Here is a 21835-nt window from a genome sequence, read left to right as displayed (position 1 = left end):
CTGGTTACTACCACCCAGTATCCCTACCTGTACAATGTTGTGTGCTAGCTGTGGCTGCTGGTTACTACTACCCAGTATCCTCACCTGTACAATGTTGTGTGCTAACTGTGCTTGCTGGTTACTACCACCCAGTATCCCTACCTGTACAATGTTGTGTGCTAGCTGTGGCTGCTGGTTACAACTACCCAATATCCTCACCTGTACAATGTTGTGTGCTAGCTGTGCCTGCTTGCTCTGCTCATCCTCCTGTTTTAGGCCCAGTACAGGCACCACATGCTTGTCTGCCCAGGACAGCAGCTTGCCATACTCTGACAGGCAACTCAGCGTACGCTTGTCCTACCAAAAACAGAAGAAATCTGAATCTCTTGGGTCTGTATTCACCATTCCAATCTCAGATTAAAGAATAGACTTTGAACCAAGAAAAATACTTCAAGCACACCAAAAATAAGGGTAATATCTTTCTGAAAGCGTTTCTGTTTTTTTTCCGGAAAGGTGCTATTTTTAAGAAATTTCCTAAGTCAATTGACTGGAACAAAACTCAAACTTGATCTGTAAGTCAAGAAGATAGACTCACGCACCAAATATCAGGTAAATATCTGCTAGTATTGAGCAAACAAGTCCTGAAACCTATTATTGTCGAAAAAATTACAAGGCCCATAACATTGTCAAAATCAAGAAACCGTCAGAGAGGGGTGATGCTCCCCAAAGTTTTTTTTGTCAAAATATTGCACTATATATTCAGATAAAAGGAAACGTCTTGGGGGTACAGTAGTTGGGGGGACAAGAATTTTTTTACATAGAAAATTTCAAAGTCTATAACTCTGTGAAAAATCATCCGACCAGAACCCGCTGATAATATGCACATCTCCTCTTGGTAGTGAAGCTTCCCATAAAGTTTCATTGAATTCCGGTCATTAGTTGCTGAGAAATAGCCCGGACAAGAATTGCACTATATGTACAGTTAATGGAAAATTTCAAAGGGCCATAACTCTGTGAAAAATCATCTGACCAGATCCCTCTGATAATATGCCAATCTCCTCTTGGTAGTGATGCTGCCCATAAAGTTTCATTGAATTCCGGTCATTAGTTGCTGAGAAATAGCCTGAACAAAAATTGTGCCAGACGGACAGACAGACAGACGCACACACGGACAGACGAAGCGGCGACTATATGCTCCCCCAAAATAAATTTTGGGGGGAGCATAATAATTGGAGCTGAACAAAATTATTATTTGATCTGAAGGTCTTGCAGGTAGACTCGCATACTAAACAAGAGCACCGCATAACGGGTGCCACGCTCGACTGCAGGTGCAGTTTTTAATAAATGAAAGCTTGTCAGATTTTTTTTTTAAGAGGTCACAGTGACCTTGACCTTTGACCTAGTGACCAAAAAATGGGTGTGGCATGCAGAACTCATCAAGGTGCAGCTACATGTGAAGTTTCAAAGTTGTAGGTTGAAGCACTTTGATTTAAGAGCCAATGTAAAGGTTTAAGCACGACGCGGACGGAGGATGACGAGCTGGCTATGACAAAACCTCGGGTTTTCTCCGAAAATAGCCGAGCTAAAAATAGGTAAACAACTCAAAGCATTTTGGAAAAAAATCCGAAAAGTATTATTTTAAAGCCCATTTACTACCGTAATTGCTCTATGTTTTCGGACACTTAAAAATAATTAAAAAAATTCGTGTCCGAAAACTTAGATACAAAAAATATTAACAAAATACAGGTGTCAGAAAACTAAGAGTCGAAAATGGAAGTGTCCGAAAATAGCGTCAATTGTATCAACGACTACCGGAAATAGCACGCGCTTGTAAAATACCATGCCGTAAAGTATAAATTACAGTTATATATGTTTGCACTGCATTTTAAATAATTGTAAATGCTTAATTTATTTGACAGAAAGTTACTTCAAGGTTGTACTTTGACCAAGGAGTTCAAAAATGAGCATGTGATGTACCGATACACGCTTGTATGAACCTGTAATTAATGCAATAAAAAAGCAAACTATGAATTCTTTGTTTGTTCATTTCTGATAGTTGTTGTGTAACACCTTCCATTGTTCATAAAACTTGTAATAGGGTGCATCACAATTTGAACCATTTAGTATTTGTCACATTTATTTTACTGAGAAGGGGTAGTACCATTGCGGTAGATAATTGAACTGTTAATTGGCACTACCCCTGGTAATTGTCATAACGCTTATGCTATCGGGCGAAACCATTGTTTAATACCGGTTTACAAGGTCATTTACCCAATAACACAAATGTAACGGTCCATTGCCCTCAGGCATGCACCCGCAATATTTTATGATGTTAATCTGGTTGTAAAACCCCATGATCGAAGTGTCATTGGATATCGGAAACAGGTTCGAAATTTGGTAAAATAGCGCTGTAAAATATACTGTCCGAAAACTTAGAGACATAAATAACGGACGAAAACTCGTGTGTCCGAAAATAAAGAGTAACGAAAAATAATTATTTTTGCTAAAAAAGGGGGTGTCCGAAAACTTAGTGTCCGAAAACATAGAGTAACTACGGTACTCAAAATCAACGAAAATTTCGTACAATATTTCGTAAAATAAAGTTAAACAATTAAAATAAATGGTAAAATAGATGTTTGTAGATACAAAATGCTAGTTTTTATTATTGTTTTGCGTATTTAATTCAATTTTAATTTCCCGCAACAATATCTATTCATACGACACATTAACACTAACATGGTACCATTTTAGTGTTCGTGTGTCGTATGAATAGATATATTTGCGGGAAATTAAAATGGGATTAATTGTGCCACAAATAAATAAAAACGAGCATTTTGTATCTACAAAAATCTATGAATCATACCATATCTAGCGTTGAAATTGTGACTATTGCTATAAGGAACACAGATTGTTTAGGTGTTAAATGTTATTTTACGAAATACTTTACACAATTTTGTTGATTTTAAGCGTTATAGAGGCTTAAAAGAAAATACCTAAGCCTGAGGCCTATAACTTTGCTTAAAGTAAATTGACCGGAACGAAAGTCGAACTAGATCAAGATCTAGCAGGTAGACTAAAGTACAAAAAAATCTGGTAAATTCTCAAGTTCTAGGCACCTAACTTAACAAAAAATCAATGGACTAGTACGAAACTCAAACTGGTTCTGAAAGTCATGTAGATAAGACTCAAAACTTAAAGAAACATTTTACTGATTCATTTCTCGAAGGAATGTAACATACAGTATTTTACTACCTGTGCATGTAGAAGTAATAGCAGCTTGCAGTAAATGTTGAATGCTTCCAAGATAATGTTGCTGTCAGATTTCTCATCTGCTTTGCCTTCCAACATCTCAGTCAATTTCACCTAAATGAAGAAATTCCTAAGCTGACTATAAGAGCCTCATTCTAGGTAATATGTGCTAAATGCATGCACAGTCTGCAGAGGCTACTCAGGGATAACACTTAATGCATGTGCAGTCTGCACAGGCTACTCAGGGATAACACTTAATGCATGTGCAGTCTGCACAGGCTACTCAGGGATAACACTTAATGCATGTGCAGTCTGCACAGGCTACTCAGGGATAACACTTAATGCATGTGCAGTCTGCAGAGGCTACTCAGGGATAACACTTAATGAATGTGCAGTCTGCAGAGGCTACTCAGGGATAACACTTAATGCATGTGCAGTCTGCACAGGCTACTCAGGGATAACACTTAATGCATGTGCAGTCTGCACAGGCTACTCAGGGATAACACTTAATGCATGTGCAGTCTGCAGAGGCTACTCAGGGATAACACTTAATGCATGTGCAGTCTGCAGAGGCTACTCAGGGATAACACTTAATGCATGCGCAGTCTGCAGAGGCTACTCAGGGATAACACTTAATGCATGTGCAGTCTGCACAGGCTACTCAGGGATAACACTTAATGAATGTGCAGTCTGCAGAGGCTACTCAGAGATAACACTTAATGCATGTGCAGTCTGCACAGGCTACTCAGGGATAACACTTAATGCATGTGCAGTCTGCAGAGGCTACTAGGGGATAACACTTAATGCATGTGCAGTCTGCACAGGCTACTCAGGGATAACACTTAATGCATGTGCAGTCTGCAGAGGCTACTCAGGGATAACACTTAATGAATGTGCAGTCTGCACAGGCTACTCAGGGATAACACTTAATGCATGTGCAGTCTGCAAAGGCTACTCAGGGATAACACTTAATGCATGTGCAGTCTGCAGAGGCTACTCAGGGATAACACTTAATGCATGTGCAGTCTGCACAGGCTACTCAGGGATAACACTTAATGCATGTGCAGTCTGCACAGGCTACTCAGGGATAACACTTAATGCATGTGCAGTCTGCAGAGGCTACTCAGGGATAACACTTAATGCATGTGAAGTCTGCAGAGGCTACTCAGGGATAACACTTAATGCATGTGCAGTCTGCACAGGCTACTCAGGGATAACACTTAATGCATGTGCAGTCTGCAGAGGCTACTCAGGGATAACACTAAATGAATGTGCAGTCAGCACAGGCTACTCAGGGATAACACTTAATGCATGTGCAGTCTGCAGAGGCTACTCAGGGATAACACTTAATGCATGTGCAGTCTGCAGAGGCTACTCAGGGATATCACTTAATGCATGTGCAGTCTGCACAGGCTACTCAGGGATAACACTTAATGCATGTGCAGTCTGCACAGGCTACTCAGGGATAACACTTAATGCATGTGCAGTCTGCACAGGCTACTCAGGGATAACACTTAATGCATGTGCAGTCTGCAGAGGCTACTCAGGGATAACACTTAATGCTTGTGCAGTCTGCACAGGCTACTCAGGGATAACACTTAATGCATGTGCAGTCTGCAGAGGCTAATCAGGGATAACACTTAATGCATGTGCAGTCTGCAGAGGCTACTCAGGGATAACACTTAATGAATGTGCAGTCTGCACAGGCTACTCAGGGATAACACTTAATGCATGTGCAGTCTGCAGAGGCTACTCAGGGATAACACTTAATGCGTGTGCAGTCTGCACAGGCTACTCAGGGATAACACTTAATGCATGTGCAGTCTGCAGAGGCTACTCAGGGATAACACTTAATGAATGTGCAGTCTGCACAGGCTACTCAGGGATAACACTTAATGCATGTGCAGTCTGCAGAGGCTACTCAGGGAAAACACTTTATGCATGTGCAGTCTGCACAGGCTACTCAGGGATAACACTTAATGCATGTGCAGTCTGCAGAGGCTACTCAGGGATATCACTTCATGCATGTGCAGTCTGCAGAGGCTACTCAGGGATAACACTTAATGAATGTGCAGTCTGCACAGGCTACTCAGGGATAACACTTAATGCATGTGCAGTCTGCAGAGGCTACTCAGGGATAACACTTAATGCATGTGCAGTCTGCACAGGCTACTCAGGGATAACACTTAATGCATGTGCAGTCTGCACAGGCTACTTAGGGATAACACTTAATGCATGTGCAGTCTGCACAGGCTACTCAGGGATAACACTTAATGCATGTGCAGTCTGCACAGGCTACTCAGGGATAACACTTAATGCATGTGCAGTCTGCAGGGGCTACTCAGGGATATCACTTCATGCATGTGCAGTCTGCAGAGGCTACTCAGGGATAACACTTAATGAATGTGCAGTCTGCACAGGCTACTCAGGGATAACACTTAATGCATGTGCAGTCTGCAGAGGCTACTCAGGGATAACACTTAATGCATGTGCAGTCTGCACAGGCTACTCAGGGATAACACTTAATGCATGTGCAGTCTGCACAGGCTACTCAGGGATAACACTTAATGCATGTGCAGTCTGCACAGGCTACTCAGGGATAACACTTAATGCATGTGCAGTCTGCACAGGCTACTCAGGGATAACACTTCATGCATGTGCAGTCTGCAGAGGCTACTCAGGGATAACACTAAATGAATGTGCAGTCTGCACAGGCTACTCAGGGATAACACTTAATGCATGTGCAGTCTGCACAGGCTACTCAGGGATAACACTTAATGCATGTGCAGTCTGCACAGGCTACTCAGGGATAACACTTTGTCTACACTGGATTTTCACTATGAAGAGACTTCCTTTAAACAGAAATACCGTAAAAGCAGAAAGTGTTGTCCCTGATTAGCCTGTGTGAACTGCTCAGGCTAATGTGGGATGACACTTTACTCATATGCATAAGACCCAATTTTCCCAGAACACAGCTAAATATACTCAAAGAAAAAGCCATCAAATCAAATTGTACTTCTTATCTCCATTAATTTGTTGTTGTTTTTGAAACACCTTTTGAGGAATTAATTTTCAATTAAAATTTGGTTATTAGTTAGTTTAAACCTATTTATTTTAGCTCGATTGCGTCGAAAGCCTTAGGCTTATATAAACGCTCTCCAGTCCGTTTCCTGGGCCTAGAACCAGTACTTGGTGTCTTTGGGGGAGATCTAAAGAACGCTCCCACGGTGGGGATCGAACCCGTGACCTCCCGGTCGCAAGGCGGACACCATATCCATTACACCACGGCGACCTTATTTGGTTATTGAAACCATGGCTTGCATGGTGTTTGTACTGATAAATCAATGCAGAAAAAGGAAAGTTGGAGACCTGTGAAAACCAGTCAATACTATGAAACATGGGTTATTTTTCTCTATTCAAACTCAAATACATTGATCGCACAATATGTTTAAAAATTATCTGAAACAGACCAACAAAAAAAAAATCATTTGACTTCTTAAAAAAAACTTATAAAATAAATACCGCTTTTTTGACGATGCTGCGAAGCATCGTCTAAGTTATCATATCATGAAAACATTCTTCACAATGGCAACCTATGTAAAAGACCGAGCCAGTCTGATTGAGATAGCTCGATTTTTCTAATCGGCATACCTCGCTGATTATCATTGATAAAGGTATAGGAAGCTCAGCTATAAATAGGACAGCATATTCTGGGAAAAGATTTAATAATAGTTTGAAAACCTTAATTTTAAATCAGTTATATTCAATCCATTATATGTTTATAGATCAATGAAACAACTATGCATTTTCTGTGTGTATTGTATTTGACATTTGTCGTGATTCAGTAAATAAATTGCGAATCAAAACGTGTATAATTAACTATCAACGCGATCATTAGTGTAAAGAAAATGAATTATTTCGAACCTGCCATTTGTAAACGTTGTAGCGACTATGGTATATAAATAGCATAATAGCCGTATCATATTTGTGATACTCGCTCTTCTGCATGCTTTCTCATTTTGCATATTTAATAAACTTTTCAAACATAAATTACAGAGCCACATCAGTGCACATACTATGTTTGACAATTCATTCGTTTGTTGGATATTGTTTGCTGTTTTAAACACATATTAGGTCATATCGCGGAGATTTAGTTAACCTTACCATGCATTCATGGGTGAACTCACGTATTCAAGTGCTCTTACGACTATGTGCTCATACATACCCACTTTCGATCGAGAATCATCATGAAATTATTGCCGTACTTAACGAACAAACATGCCTAAGCTTATTGAATTAGAGAAAAAGAACAATAATCAAAAGAGAAAAATTACGTGTTCATGCACATGGGATTGTGAAATCACGTCCGTACACATAGCATCATTAACTTAGGAAAGGAAACAACGAAATATAAAGTTTGGTATGATATACATGTGAAATTAAAGAGCATGGTTTAATAAAAGAGCATGTAAAGTTTTGAATTTATATGCTGAAACATAATGTTATAACCCACAAACGTTTTACTGTAACAGACAGTTTTTTAAGATAAGTGGTACAGAAAATACACGTCGAATACCTTTTTAAAGATATTTCTTGTTATATTTGATCGAGAATGTAACCCGCCTCCCAGTTTCGCTGAAAGGATCAAGTTCCTCATGGGTACTACTTCACCGTACCCCCAATTTTGTTTTTGCACCCTACATTTTTCGTACCCAATTTTTTTTCGTACCCAAATTTGTGCTCGTAACCAAATTTATTTCGTACCCAATTTGTTTCTTACCAATTTTTTTTTCGTAACCAAATCTTTTAAGGTACTTATTTTTTTTTGCATAATTTTTGTACCCAAAATTTTCGTACGCATTTTTTCCCTACCCAAAATTTTCGTACCCGCATACACAATTCTTGTGATGTAGATAAACTTAAATAGATGCTTTTATATCAATCCTCTTCAAAGGCATCGTCACACCAGTACTGTCAGTACTTTGATCTCAGGGCTCATTTTAAGTGTCTCAAAATGAATAAATTGTTTTCTGAAACATGAGCAACATGACTGTTCCTACAACCTTTTAAAAGAGTTTTTATTGATTAGCCAATAGCTTTTCTTGCAACCTTACAGAGGTGGTTTCTTTTAACGACAGTGAATTTTTTTTTTAAGATATGGAAGCTATGAAACAAAAATACTTGTAAGTCACATTAAGTGCCGCCCCTGGATTTAAAGTTTCTTCATCAAAATTTTGCCTAGAATATAGAACACTGGACATTCTGACAGATGTGGTTCAGAGATAAAACATTTAAGTCAATTTCAAAGAAAAATATGCAAGCTTCACTCTTGGAAAATGAAGCTTAATGCATGTGTGTTAAGCGTTTTCCCACACTTGCAAGGATCCTGCACTGACTAATTGAGGATAATATATTCTCCTTTAATTGTATTTTTCTTTAAAAATAAGTCTCTTTCCAGCATAAATCCAGTAAAGGTGGGAAAAAGTAGTCCCTGATTAGCCTGTGCAGACTCCACAGGCTTATCTTGAACGACACTTTAAGCAAATGCATGTAGCACTGTTTTCCAATAGCCCAGCTCATATGCTAATTTGTAGTAATTGGCTAATTTGGCGACAGTCGGAGGTTTACCACTGAGTTAGCCAGCAGGTCCCTGATAGCGAGGTTGCGTGTCACATGCTGCAAAAGTATCCCCTGGGTGAGGGTCTGGGTCAGCATGTGGGAGAGCAGGGCCAGGCCCAGACCGGGCTCTGGCACATGGGTTTCCACAAACTTTACACGCCCAGAGTCCGGCCTGCCACGCCCAGTCTTTTGTAGGGGCGTCACATCTAGACATGTAATAGAATAGTCTAGAATTATGGTGTGTTCAGAGTGCAATGTAAAGAGTAAATGTTTAACTAATATTCAATCACTTTAAACAACTTCAGTATATTTTCAAGTATTTCTTATTATAAATAGCTAATTATTTATTAAAATAAAAATAATTTGTTAAAAAAGAACTTTATAACTTTTAGAATTTTACTGTTGCATGCAATTTATTTACTTTACAAATATAAGGCAATACTATAATCTTTACTTCAGTCTCATAGTTGGCAGTGCATAAAAGTATTTACATATCATATGAATCGCTGTCACTATGAAGTTATTATCGTCCAAAACTCAGTTGTGGTATTACAAACATTTACTGTATGCACTTGAAATATGGCAGCTTGTTAAAACTATTACAGTGAAATTTAAGTTGTCATTGCTGGCACGGGCGAAGTGGGCTGAGGACAACAAACTGTTAAGTAAAGTGGCTTTTTGTTTGTGCAAAAATGAGTAGCTGTTTGGTCTTATTGCAAGATCTGACAAGAAGCAAATGGTTCACATTATAATTATGAAGATTGTGGTTTGTTCAAATCAAGTAGTATGCCACAAGTCTTCAAATCAAGTAGTATGCCACAAGAAAAATTGAGTTTAACAGTACAGTTATGTATTACTTGACTTGACAAGGTTGTGCCTTTAGAACAGCAGATTCAAATGCATCAAAGGTTAAAACAAACTTGATGAATCAATCTGCGTACCGAGGGCCGGCTGTATCCATTCTGTCACCAACTCCAGAACACTCTCCACCTGACCGGTCTTACACAAACACTCTACCAGGGGCCCATAGTCTGACACAGTATTGGCAGAGGTCATCTTGCGTAGCTTTGGCAACCATGAACGACTAAACATATGAAAGGAATTAAAAGCGCATTACTCTGTGAAAGAGGGTTTGATGCGTGTGCGTGAAGTGTCCGCACAGGGTAATCAGGGACAACACTTTCTGACTTCATTGTATTTTTCATTAAATTGATGTCTCTTCTTAGCAAAAGTGCTGTCCCTGATTAGCCTGTGAGGACTGCACAGGCTAATCTGGGATGGCACTTTGCTGACATGCATTAAACCCCCTTTTACCAGAGCAAGGCTTATTATATTTTTTAAAACGTTATTCATGGCAATAATTATAATGCAAAGACAGTTAGTAACAAACATTCTAACATGCTTTGACAATCAATCATCTAAATTGAGCCACGCTCTGGGGAACTGGGCTTTATGGATGTGGATGAAGTGTTGTCCCAGATTAACCAGTCAGTTTGCACAGGCTAATCAAGGCAACACTCTTTTTCGCATAAATTTTATTTTCACTACTGGTTAGCGAGTATTTGTCGGACAGCAGTATTTACCAGACGTTCTATTAATTTCGTGTATTGTAATGCTGCAACGCAATTTACTTCGTCAGATAGTTACAGATGTTTGTTTTCTTGAAATTGACAGGAACAAGAGCTGTGTTCGTGAGACACAATGCCCCTACTGCGGCCCTTTGAAGCCATATATATGATCTTTGACCTTGAAATATGACCTTGACCTTTCACCACTAAAAATGTGCAGCTCCGTGAAATACGCATGCATGCCTAATATGGAGATGCAATCTTCAATATTGCAAAAATTGACCTTTACCCTTGACCTTGAAGGATGACTTTAACCTTACAACCTTTAACCTTACACCACTCAAAATAAGCAGCTCCATGAGATACGCATGCATGCCAAATATCAAGTTGCTATCTTCAATATTTCAAAAATTGACCTTGACCTTGAATGATGACCTTCAACCTTCTACCACTGAAAATGTGCAGCTCCATTAGGGTCGCATGCATGCCAAATATTGAGTTGCAATCTTCAATATTGCAAAATTTGACCTTTGACCTTGAAGGATGACCTTGACCTTTCACCACTCAAAATGTGCAGCTCTATGAGATATGCATGAATGCCAAATATCGAGTTGCTATCTTCAATATTGCAAATTTAAACCTTTGACCTTGAAGGATGACCTTGACCTTTCACCACTCAAAATGTGCAGCTCCATGAGATACACATGCATGCCAAATATCAAGTTGCTATCTTCAATATTGCAAAAGTTATGGGCAATGTTAATGTTTTCGGACGGACAGATTGACTGACAAAGAGACAGAGGGACGGACTGACGGACAGTTAAACAAGGGCTGTTTGTAAAACATGCATGCCCCCCTATATGGGCTATAAGTAGTAGTAGCAGCCATTGTGTGAATACGTTTTTTGTCACTGTGAACGGTGGTGGTGGTGGTGGTGGTGCAGTAGTAGTAGTAGTAGTAGTCAGGGTTTTTTTTAGAAAAAGGGGAAGACGCTGGACGCTGGGTAAAAGGGGAAAATTGAGCGCGAAAGAGACATATTTGGGGAAAAAATAAAAACTGTTCATTTCAATGTCTATAATTCGCCTACAGACTTCAGGGTTTTTTTTTTAGAAAACGAGGCATGTCTCTGACCTTTTTGTTCTAAAACACATGAACAAGTATGATATTAAAGTCAAAGTCCTAAATAAAGTTGCAGGGGTAGATCTAATAATGGGAAATGTTTTCAACTGGGGCCGGGGAACGATGTCAATATTGTGATTTCAATTTCATGATGAATGGGTTGACGATCTAGATCTGCGGCAGTATTGGAAGGGAAAGGTGCGGCAGCTGCCGATTGTCTACTTTCACTTTCACAAAAATCCGACAGTATTAATCGATGTTGATTACATGTACCTCCGAATCCTGCTGGGTTTCAACGGTTTTTGATGATTCATTCTTAAAAAATGCGTCAACGCAATTAATATTTTCCGAGTCCGAACGATTTATTTTGTTCGTGTATGAACGCCAATTGTGAGACTTTTTTCTGTTTTAACGTTTATATCTTGGCTTTCACATAACCCGGATGAAAATTCAACTGGTTTCCGGTCATTAATTTACGAAACACCTTTCTCGCGCAAGACCGGAATCCAGTAAAATAGTCACATGATTAATACGATTAGTTGCCCGGTTTCCTTGACGTAATTAAAGAGCTATATATAGAATCACTGGGATTCCCAGATTTGAGCGTTCGTCGGGAGAGAGAGAGAGAGAGAGAGAGAAGAGAGAGGAGAGAGAGAGAGAGAGAGAGAGAGAGAGAGAGAGAGAGAGAGAGAGAGAGAGAGAGAGGAGAGAGAGAGGAGAGAGAGAGAGAGAGAGAGAGAGAGAGAGAGAGAGAGAGGGAGAGAGAGAGGAGAGAGAGAGAGAGAGAGAGAGAGAGAGAGAGAGAGAGAGAGAGACAGAGACAGAGAGAGAGAGAGAGAGAGAGAGAGAGAGAGAGAGAGAGAGAGAGAGATATCGTTGTACATGGTACAAATTGGATAAGTGTCGACTTCCCAAAAGAAAAAAAAACCATTTCTTTGAGGGTAAAATATTATATTTTGGTGAAAAATGATATTTTTGGAGGGGAAATGGTAGTTTTAGGGGGAAAATTCTGGTAGGGTAAGACGCCGAATATCGGCGTCACTTTCTTAGTAAAAAAAACCCCTGGTAGTAGTAGTAGTAGTAGTAGTAGTAGTAGAAGTGGTTGTAGTAGTAATAGTAGTAGTAGTAGTAGTAGTAGTAGTAGTAGTAGTAGTAGTAGTAGTAGAAGTAGTAGTGGTAGTAGTAGTAGTAGTAGTAGTAGTAGTGGTAGAAGTAGTAGTAGTAGTAGTAGTAGTAGTAGTAGTAGTAGTAGTAGTAGTAGTAGTAGTAGTAGTAGCAGTAGCAGTAGCAGCAGCAGTAGCAGCATTACAATACCAATACTTAAGAATGATCAAATGGGAAAAGGTAACCTAGCACTGGCAGTAAATATGGGGCTCATTTACAGGTCAGATTCGGAATCTCTGCTGTAAAATGAGATTTTGAATGAATTAAAGGGAGGCAAAAAAGTAGTAGTAGTAGTAGTAAAAGTAGTAGTAGTAGTGGCAGTAGTAGTAGAAGTAGTAATAGTAGACATGGTAGAATAAGTGGTGGTGGTGGTGGTGGTGGCTGTAGTGTAGTAGTAGTAGTAGTAGTAGTAGTAGAAGTAGTAGTAGTAGTAGTAGTAGTAGTAGTAGTAGTAGTAGTAGTAGTAGTAGTAGTAGTAGTAGTAGTAGTGAAGTAGTAGTAGTAGTAGTAGTAGTAGTAGTAGTAGTAGTAGTAGTAGTAGTAGTAGTAGCAGTAGCAGTAGCAGCAGCAGTAGCAGCATTACAATACCAATACTTAAGAATGATCAAATGGGAAAAGGTAATCTAGCACTGGCAGTAAATATGGGGCTCATTTACAGGTCAGATTTGGAATCTCTGCTGTAAAATGAGAATTTGAATGAATTAAAGGGAGGCAAATCTGTAATAAAAAGAACATGCATAAACCGTAGTTGTTTCCCTTGTTTGAACCATGCTAAATCCTTAAAATGCCTATTTCCAGTAACTGTGACCTTCACCTGTGACCTTGACCTTTGACCTAGTGACCTCAAAATCAATAGGGGTCATCTGCGAGTCATGATGAATCTACCCATGAAGTTTCATGATCCTAGGCGTATGCGTTCTTGAGTTATCATCCAGAAACCATTTTACTATTTCGGGTCAACGCGACCTTGACCTTTGACCTAGTGACCTCAAAATCAATAGGGGTCATCTGCAAGTCATGATCAATCTACCCATGAAGTTTCATGATCCTAGGCGTATGCGTTCTTGAGTTATCATTCAAAAACCATTTTACTATTTCTGGTCACCGTGACCTTGACCTTTGACCTAGTGACCTCAAAATTAATAGGGGTCATCTGCGAGTCATGATCAATGTACCTATGAAGTTTCATGATCCTAGGCCCAAGCGTTCTTGAGTTATCGTCTGACAACCACCTGTTGAAGGACCGACCGACAGACCGACATGAGCAAAGCAATAAACCCCCTCTTCTTCAAAGGGGGGCATAAAAACTATATGCCACCCTTGTTATGGCATATGCTAAAGTTTTCATCAGACAGACAGATGCCATATATTTGACCTTCGACCTTGAAGGATGACCTTGACCTTAAACCTTTCAAAATGTGCAGCTCCATGAGATACACATGCATGCCAAATATCAAGCTGCTATCTTCAATATTGAAAAAGTGATGGCCAATGTTAAAGTTTTCAGACGAACGGACAGACGACATATAATTGACATTTGACCTTGAAGGATGACCTTGCACTTCACCTTTCACCACTCAAAATGTGCAGCACCATTTGATACACATGCATGCCAAATATCAAGTTGCTATCTTCTATATTAAATAATTATCTCCCTTTAAAGCTTATTACTTCCCTTGGATTTGTATTTTCGACCTCAGACCTTAAAGGATGACCTTGACCTTTTACCACGATGTGTTTGTCAGAAACACAATGCCCCCTACTGCGCCACTTTGATTTATTTAAAGAAAATATATAATTTGGCAGGTCAGATAATTATCTCCATTTAAAGCTTATTACTTCCCTTGGATTTGTATTTGGACCCTAGACCTTGAAGGATGATCTTGACCTTGAAAATTTACGACTCTAAATGTGCAGCTCCATGAGATACACATGCATGCCAAATATCAAGTTGCTATCTTCAATTTTGCAAAAGTTATGGCCAACGTTAAAGTTTTCGGACGGACGCACAGACTGACAGACGGACAGTTCAACTGCTATATGCCACCCTACCGAAGGCATAAAAATGCGTTAAATGCTTGTATTAAAGTTAAACAAGTGTGATGTTTTCAAATTTCGTCGGAATGTAATGCGACCTCCATGCAGGGGATATTAATATCCTGCGCATGCTCAACAGAAATCCCTTACTGAAACCCGAACTGTCTGCTTGAGATTTTCGTTCATCTACTGTAATAGAGCAGGTCTCAATAACTTGTATTACAATCTCTTATTTTACGTAAAACTGATGTTTTTCACACGCACACATGATTTAAATTATAGATTTTTTACATTATAATTCCACACAATTTGCTGTATACATACAGTATATCTGAATTGCTCACAAAATGTACTAAGTAAACAATTAAATATAAAAGAAACAATCTGATTTAAAATTATAAATTTACTGTTTGGATTTTCTCCCTTGAAAAATAATAATCTTTTCTCCACAAAGATCTATAAATAAACATGCTTATTTATAGATATTTGTTAGAACTGATATTGGAAAAAAATTATTAATCTATTTACACACTCAGGTGGCGACATATTTCACTATCAAATTAATGTATTTACGTCATTTTAATGTTTAAAGTTTTATTTAAACTTATTTGTTTCAAAATATTCAATTTATATGTCCTTTAAATACTTCTGTAAAGTGGAAAATTACCTCCCTTTAATGACCCCATATACGGCCCTCGTACATACGCAAGCGCACATCAAAAACTATTTTGTTTACATTCGCTTGTAGATAATAAACCTAGGATGTATCAGTCATTTTTTTATTAAATGTTTCATATTATTTTGTAAGTTATTAAATAAACAAGAGGGCCATGATGGCCCTGAATCGCTCACCTGACTCATTAAGATCAGATGAAAACTATGACCTCTATTGTCTACACATGTTTTTCTATGATTTGACCTAGTGACCTAGTTCCTGACTCTAGATGACCCAAATACAATCCTAATCAAGATTTCATCAAGATAAACATTCTGACCACAGTTCATAAATATTGGATGAAAACTGTGACCTCTATTGTCAACACAAGGTTTTTCTATTTATTTGACCTAGATTTTTACCCCAGATGACCCAAATACAATCCCACCCAGATTTCATCAAGAATTCTGACCAAATTTCATGTCTACACAAGGTTTTTCTATTATTTGACCTAGTGACCTTGTTTTTGACCCCAGATGACCCAAATACAATCCCAAACCGGATTTCATCAAGATAAACATTTTGACCAAATTTCATAAAGATTGGATGAAAACTGTGACCTCTACTGTCTACACAAACAAATTGTTGACGGACGGACGCACGGACACACGCAGGCACGCACAACGGACGCCGGACATCACACGATCACATAAGCTCACCGTGTCACTTCATGACAGGTGACCTAAAAATATGTGTCGGAGATAAACATGAACAGTTTTGGTTAAAATCCCATAGAAACAAGGGCTGTTTGTAAAACATGCATGCCCCCCTATATGGGCTATAAGTTGTAGTAGCAGCCATTGTGTGAATACGTTTTTTGTCACTGTGAATGGTGGTGGTGGTGGTGTAGTAGTAGTAGTAGTAGTAGTAGTAGTAGTAGTAGTAGTAGTAGTAGTAGTAGTAAAAGTAGTTGTAGTAGTAGTAGTAGTAGTAGTAGTAGTAGTAGTAGTAGAAGTAGTAGTAGTAGTAGAAGTAGTAGTAGAAGTAGTAGTAGTAGTAGTAGTAGTAGTAGTAGTAGTGGTAGTAGTAGTAGTAGTAGTAGTAGTAGTAGTAGTAGTGGTAAAAGTAGTAGTAGTAGTGGCAGTAGTAGTAGAAGTAGTAATAGTAGACGTGGTGGTGGTGGTGGTGGTGGTGGTAGTAGTACTTGTAGTAGTACTAGTAGTAGTAGCACTAGTAGTAGTAGTAGTGGTAGTAGTAGTAGTAGTAGTAGTAGTAGTAGTAGTAGTAGTGGTAGTAGTAGTAGAAGTAGTAGTAGTAGTAGTAGTAGTAGTAGTAGTAGTAGTAGTAGTAGTAGTAGTAGTAGTAGTAGTAGTAGTAGTAGCAGTAGCAGTAGCAGCATTACAAGACCAATACTTAAGAATGATCAAATGGGAAAAGGTAACATAGCACCGGCAGTAAATATGGGGCTCATTTACAGGTCAGATTTGGAATCTCTGCTGTAAAATGAGATTTTGAATAAATTAAAGGGAGGCAAATCTGTAATAAAAGAACATGCATAAACCGTAGTTGTTTCCCTTGTTTGAACCATGCTAAATCCTTACAAGTTTGGAAAGAATTGGATGAAAAATTTGTACTTTATTGCATAAACAACCATTTTCTCAATTCAAGGGGAGGTAATTCTGTACTTCATGGACCAATAATGCTTATTTTTTGTAGGGTTCGTGTCCTCATTGATATAAAGACACTGTGCAAATTTGGAAAGGATCGGACAAAAAATGTGGAAGATTTTTGAAAGTTTTCACAAAATAGGCAAAAACGAATAAACATGCAAAGTTCAACGAGCTCCTGCGGCCATGTTTTTTGACGAATCAAATTTCTTTGAACAACTTTTTCAGGGGAGCCCTCAAAGGTCATCCCTGTGAAATTTTTTGAAAATCTGATGAGCGGTTTCTGACAAGAAGATTTTTTAAGGTTTTTACCATATATGGTCATGGCGGCCATCTTGGTTATGCGATCAAATTTTTTTTAACAATTCTTTTTTCAAATGACCTAGGGATGCTCCACATGAAATTTAGTTGAAATTGGCTCAATGGTTTAGTAGAAGAAGATGTTTACAAATTGTTTACAGACGGACGGACGGACGCCGGACGCTGAGTGATCACAATAGCTCACCTCGAGCTATCGCTCAGGTGAGCTAAAAACGTAACTTTCGTCCGAGAAATACTCACTGACCAGTAAGTAGAGACTTAATGAAACAAGAGATGTGTTTGTCAGAAACACAATGCCCCCTAATGTGCCGCTTTTTTTGTTGACCTTTGACCTTTAAGGATGACCGTGACCTTTTGCCACTTAAAATGTGCAGCTCCATGAGATACACATGCATGCCAAATATCAAGTTGCTATGTTCAATATTTCAAAAGTTATGGCAAAACTTTACTGTAAGGTTAAAGTTTTGGGACAGAATGACAGATTGACAGACAGAGAGGCCAAAAACAATATTCCTGATCATTTGATTCGGGGGCATAAAAAGTTATGTAGTTTTATTTTTTGACCTTGAAGGTTGACCTTGACCTTTCACTACTCAAAATGTGCAGCTCCACGAGAAGTAAGTAAGAGATTGAATGGAGAAATGAAAAATATTTTTTTTTATTTTTGACCTTTGACCTTTAAGGATGACCTTTACCTTTCACCACTAAAAATGTGCAGCTCCACGAGATACACATGCATGCCAAATATGAAGTTGGCTGTGTTCAATATTAAACAAGGGCTGTTTGTAAAACATGCATTGCCCCCATATGGACTGTCAGTTGTAGTGGCAGCCATTGTGTGAATACGTTTTTTGTCAATGTGACCTTGACCTTTGACCAAGTGACCTGTAAATCAATAGGGGTCATCTGCCAGTCATGATCAATGTACCTATGAAGTTTCATGATCGTATGCCAAATTATTCTTGAGTTATCATCAGGAAACCATTTTACCGTTTCGAGTCACTGTGACCTTGGCCTTTGACCTAGTGACCTGAAAATTACAAGGGGTAATCTGCGAGTCATGATCAATGTACCTATGAAGTTTCATGATCCTAGGCGAAAGCATTCTTGAGTTATCATCCGGAAACCATTTTACTGTTTCGAGTCACTGTGACCTTGACCTTTGACCTAGTGACTTGAAAATCAATAGGGTTCATTTGCCAGTCATGATTAATCTACCTATGAAGTTTCACGATCCTAGGCGTAAGCATTCTTGAGTTATCATCCGGAAACCATTAAACTATTTCGAGTCAGTGACCTTGACCTTTGACCTAGTGACCTAAAAATCAATAGGGGTCATCTGCCAGTCATGATCAATGTACCTATGAAGTTTCATGATCCTAGGCGTAAGCATTCTTGAGTTATCATCCGGAAACCATTTTAATGTTTCGAGTCACTGTGACCTTGACCTTTGACCTAGTGACTTGAAAATCAATAGGGTTCATTTGCCAGTCATGATTAATCTACCTATGAAGTTTCATGATCCTAGGCGTAAGCATTCTTGAGTTATCATCCTGAAACCATTTAACTATGTTGAGTCAGTGACCTTGACCTTTGACCTGAAAATCAATAGGGGTCATCTGCCAGTCATGATCAATGTACCAATGAAGTTTCTTGATCCTAGGCCTAAGCGTTCTTGAGTTATCATCCGGAACAGACCGACCGACATGTGCAAAACAATATACCCCCTCTTCTTCGAAGGGGGGCATAAAAAGCTATGAAAATTTATGTTTTTATATTTTGACCTTTGACCTTGAAGGTCTACCTTGATCTTGACATTTTACCACTCAAAATGTGCAGCTTCACAAGAAGTAAGAGATTTAATGGAGAAATGAAAATTATTATTTTTATAATTTTTGACCTTTGACCTTCAAGGATGACCTTGACCTTTCACCACTCAAAATGTGCAGCTCCACGAGATACACATGCATGCCAAATATGAAGTTGCTGTGTTCAATATTAAAAAAGTTATGATAAAACTTAAGCGAAGGTTAAAGTTTTAGGAAAGAAAAATACAATGATTTTTTACCTTTGACCATGAAGAATGACCTTGACTTTTCACCATTCAAAATGAGCAGCTCCACTAGATAAAGAATGACAGACAGACAGACAAACAAGAGCTTGTCACAGTAGTGCCAAATCCCTGCCGAAATGTGTTTGCTTGTATGACAAAATATGTTTTAGAGAGTAGAATAAAATTTGTAAAAACAAATAAAGGGAGATAATCAGTGATTTTTTTTCCCAATATTACCGCCAATATTCGGCTGCTTCCCAATTGCAAAAAATGATGTTTTTTCCCAAAAATCTTACCAAAATTTCACAAAAAATGACCGAATTTTCCCAATAAAGCCAATAAGATTACAATATTTGCGTTAATTTCGTGAAAGGAGTGCCAATCGAGCTTGTCTAGTCGCCGCCGAACGACAACTGACTTACGTTGTTCGCAAATGTAGCTGAATACGATTTTACGTTGCTATCCACACATCTCTCTCTATATTGCGGAGGATACCGACCATAGTCGATGTATCCCGCTTGTTATGGCCTGTTTCTACACACGTTTAAGATGGCGGCAAGCAGACGAGAAATTTGCAATGAGCAGCAATTTCAAATTAACTACGGATATCATATGGTTATTAGGGAATAATTTCATGCGTGTGTCATTTAACGCAAAATATGACGTTTGAGATAAAAAACAACCAATGTTTATTAGAAATCTTCACAGTGAATGTGCGGAAATCAGTGTTGGGAAATAGGAGTTAGTCTACTCACAAAGTTCAAGCATTTAAGATTAGTAGCGTTCGAAAAGGAAAAGAGACAAACATGATTTAGGATCTGTGTATAATCAGAGTCATATGCATATTCTGCTTTATTATGTTTGTCAAGCTGTACAATTTGCTAAAATAGCATGGAACTGAGGATGTCAAGTGCAAGAAATTGAAAGGTAAACCAATGAAATATATTATTTAAACTCTATTTAATACATCATTTACACAGCAAGAACACTAAAGCGTGTTTGTTAATATTTGCAAATGTTTTCACCATTATATGTTTTTTTTGTTAATGCTGAATTCCATTCATACTCTTAAAGAGGTTATGATTAAATGGTATATTTCAGAATTTATAGATTATTGCAAGTTTAATATGCATGTGGAAGCATATTAACTAACTTGTATTCATTGTAAGAAGAAAGACATTAAAGCAACACTTTATAATATAACAAGAGCACCGCCTTGCGGGTGCAGACCGCTCATCTATTTTCTTTTTAAAGGTGAAGGGACTCTCATTTTCAATCACAAAGGAGGGAGGAGTGGAGTGAAGAGGGGTGTATAGTGTGGGGTTGTGGACATTTATTACATTATCTTACAAAAAAGCGAAAAAAAAAAAAAAAAATTCGGGGGGGGGGGGGGGGGGGGGGGGGGGGAGTTTTGGGTTCGATGGTTGGACGGTATTTCAAACATAACCGTTTTAAAAAAAAAATGGGGGGGGGGGGGGGGGATAGTGTGAGGGTTGTGGTGATAATTTGTGAGATGATCTTAAAAAAAAAAAAAAAAAAAAAAAAAAAATCAAAAAAAAAAATGGGGGGGGGGGGTGGGGTGGGGTGGGGGTATAGTGTGAGGGTGTGGTGGTCATTTGTGAGATGATCTTAAAAAAAAATAAAAAAAATTAGGGGGGGGGAGGGGGGGGAGGACACGGGGATGGTTGGGTGAAGTCTATTGTGGTATGTCATGTAAGAGTAGTTTCATCAAAGTATCAATCAAATCTAATCATAAATAAAGAAGTTATGGCAATTTTAGCAAAATTTAATAATTTGACCTTGAGAGTCAAGGTAATTCAAAGGTCAAAGAAAAATTCAAGTTGCCAGGTACAGTAACCTCATGATAGCATGTAAGTATTTTAAGTTTGAAAGCAATAGCCTTGATACTTCGAGTGGATCGAAACACAAAATTAAACCATATATTAAAAGTTACTAAGTCAAAAAAGGGCCATTATTCCGTAACAATGACAACCAGAGTTATGCAACTTGTCCTTTTACTGTACCCTTATGATAGTTTGTGAGTGTTCCAAGTATGAAAGCAATATCTATGATACTTTAGGGGTAAAGTGGACCAAAACATAAATCTTAACCAAATTTTCAATTTTCTAAGTATAAAGGGCCCATAATTCCGTCCAAATGCCAGTCAGAGTTACATAACTTTGCCTGCACCGTCCCCTTATGATAGTTCATAAATCTTGCAAGTATGAAAGCAATAGCTTTGATACTGTAGGAATAAAGTGGACTTTAACACAAAACTTAATCAAATTTTCAATTTTCTAAGTATAAAAAGGGCACATAATTCTGTCAAAATGCCAGTCAGAGTTACATTACTTTGCCTGCACAGTCCCCTTATGATAGTTAGTAAGTGTTGCAAGTATGAAAG

At 38.4% G+C, this 21835-nt stretch overlaps 1 protein-coding gene across 39 annotated transcripts in view; it reads right to left on the bottom strand.

The window, feature by feature from the left end:
* LOC127859851 (condensin-2 complex subunit G2-like) overlaps positions 1-21835 on the bottom strand; it is a 104020-nt gene that overhangs the window by 21834 nt on the left and 60351 nt on the right. For all 39 annotated transcript variants that reach the window (XM_052397387.1, XM_052397396.1, XM_052397398.1 and 36 more), the window contains 4 exons: positions 9789-9931; positions 8857-9053; positions 3232-3342; positions 199-336 (listed from right to left, as the gene is read on the bottom strand). In XM_052397387.1, the coding sequence (XP_052253347.1) occupies positions 199-336; positions 3232-3342; positions 8857-9053; positions 9789-9931 (589 nt within the window). The remainder of the gene's footprint in view (positions 1-198; positions 337-3231; positions 3343-8856; positions 9054-9788; positions 9932-21835) is intronic.

Source organism: Dreissena polymorpha, chromosome 15, assembly GCF_020536995.1.
Source record: "Dreissena polymorpha isolate Duluth1 chromosome 15, UMN_Dpol_1.0, whole genome shotgun sequence".
Lineage (NCBI taxonomy): Eukaryota > Metazoa > Mollusca > Bivalvia > Myida > Dreissenidae > Dreissena > Dreissena polymorpha.
This window is presented reverse-complemented; position numbering and strand designations above follow the sequence as displayed.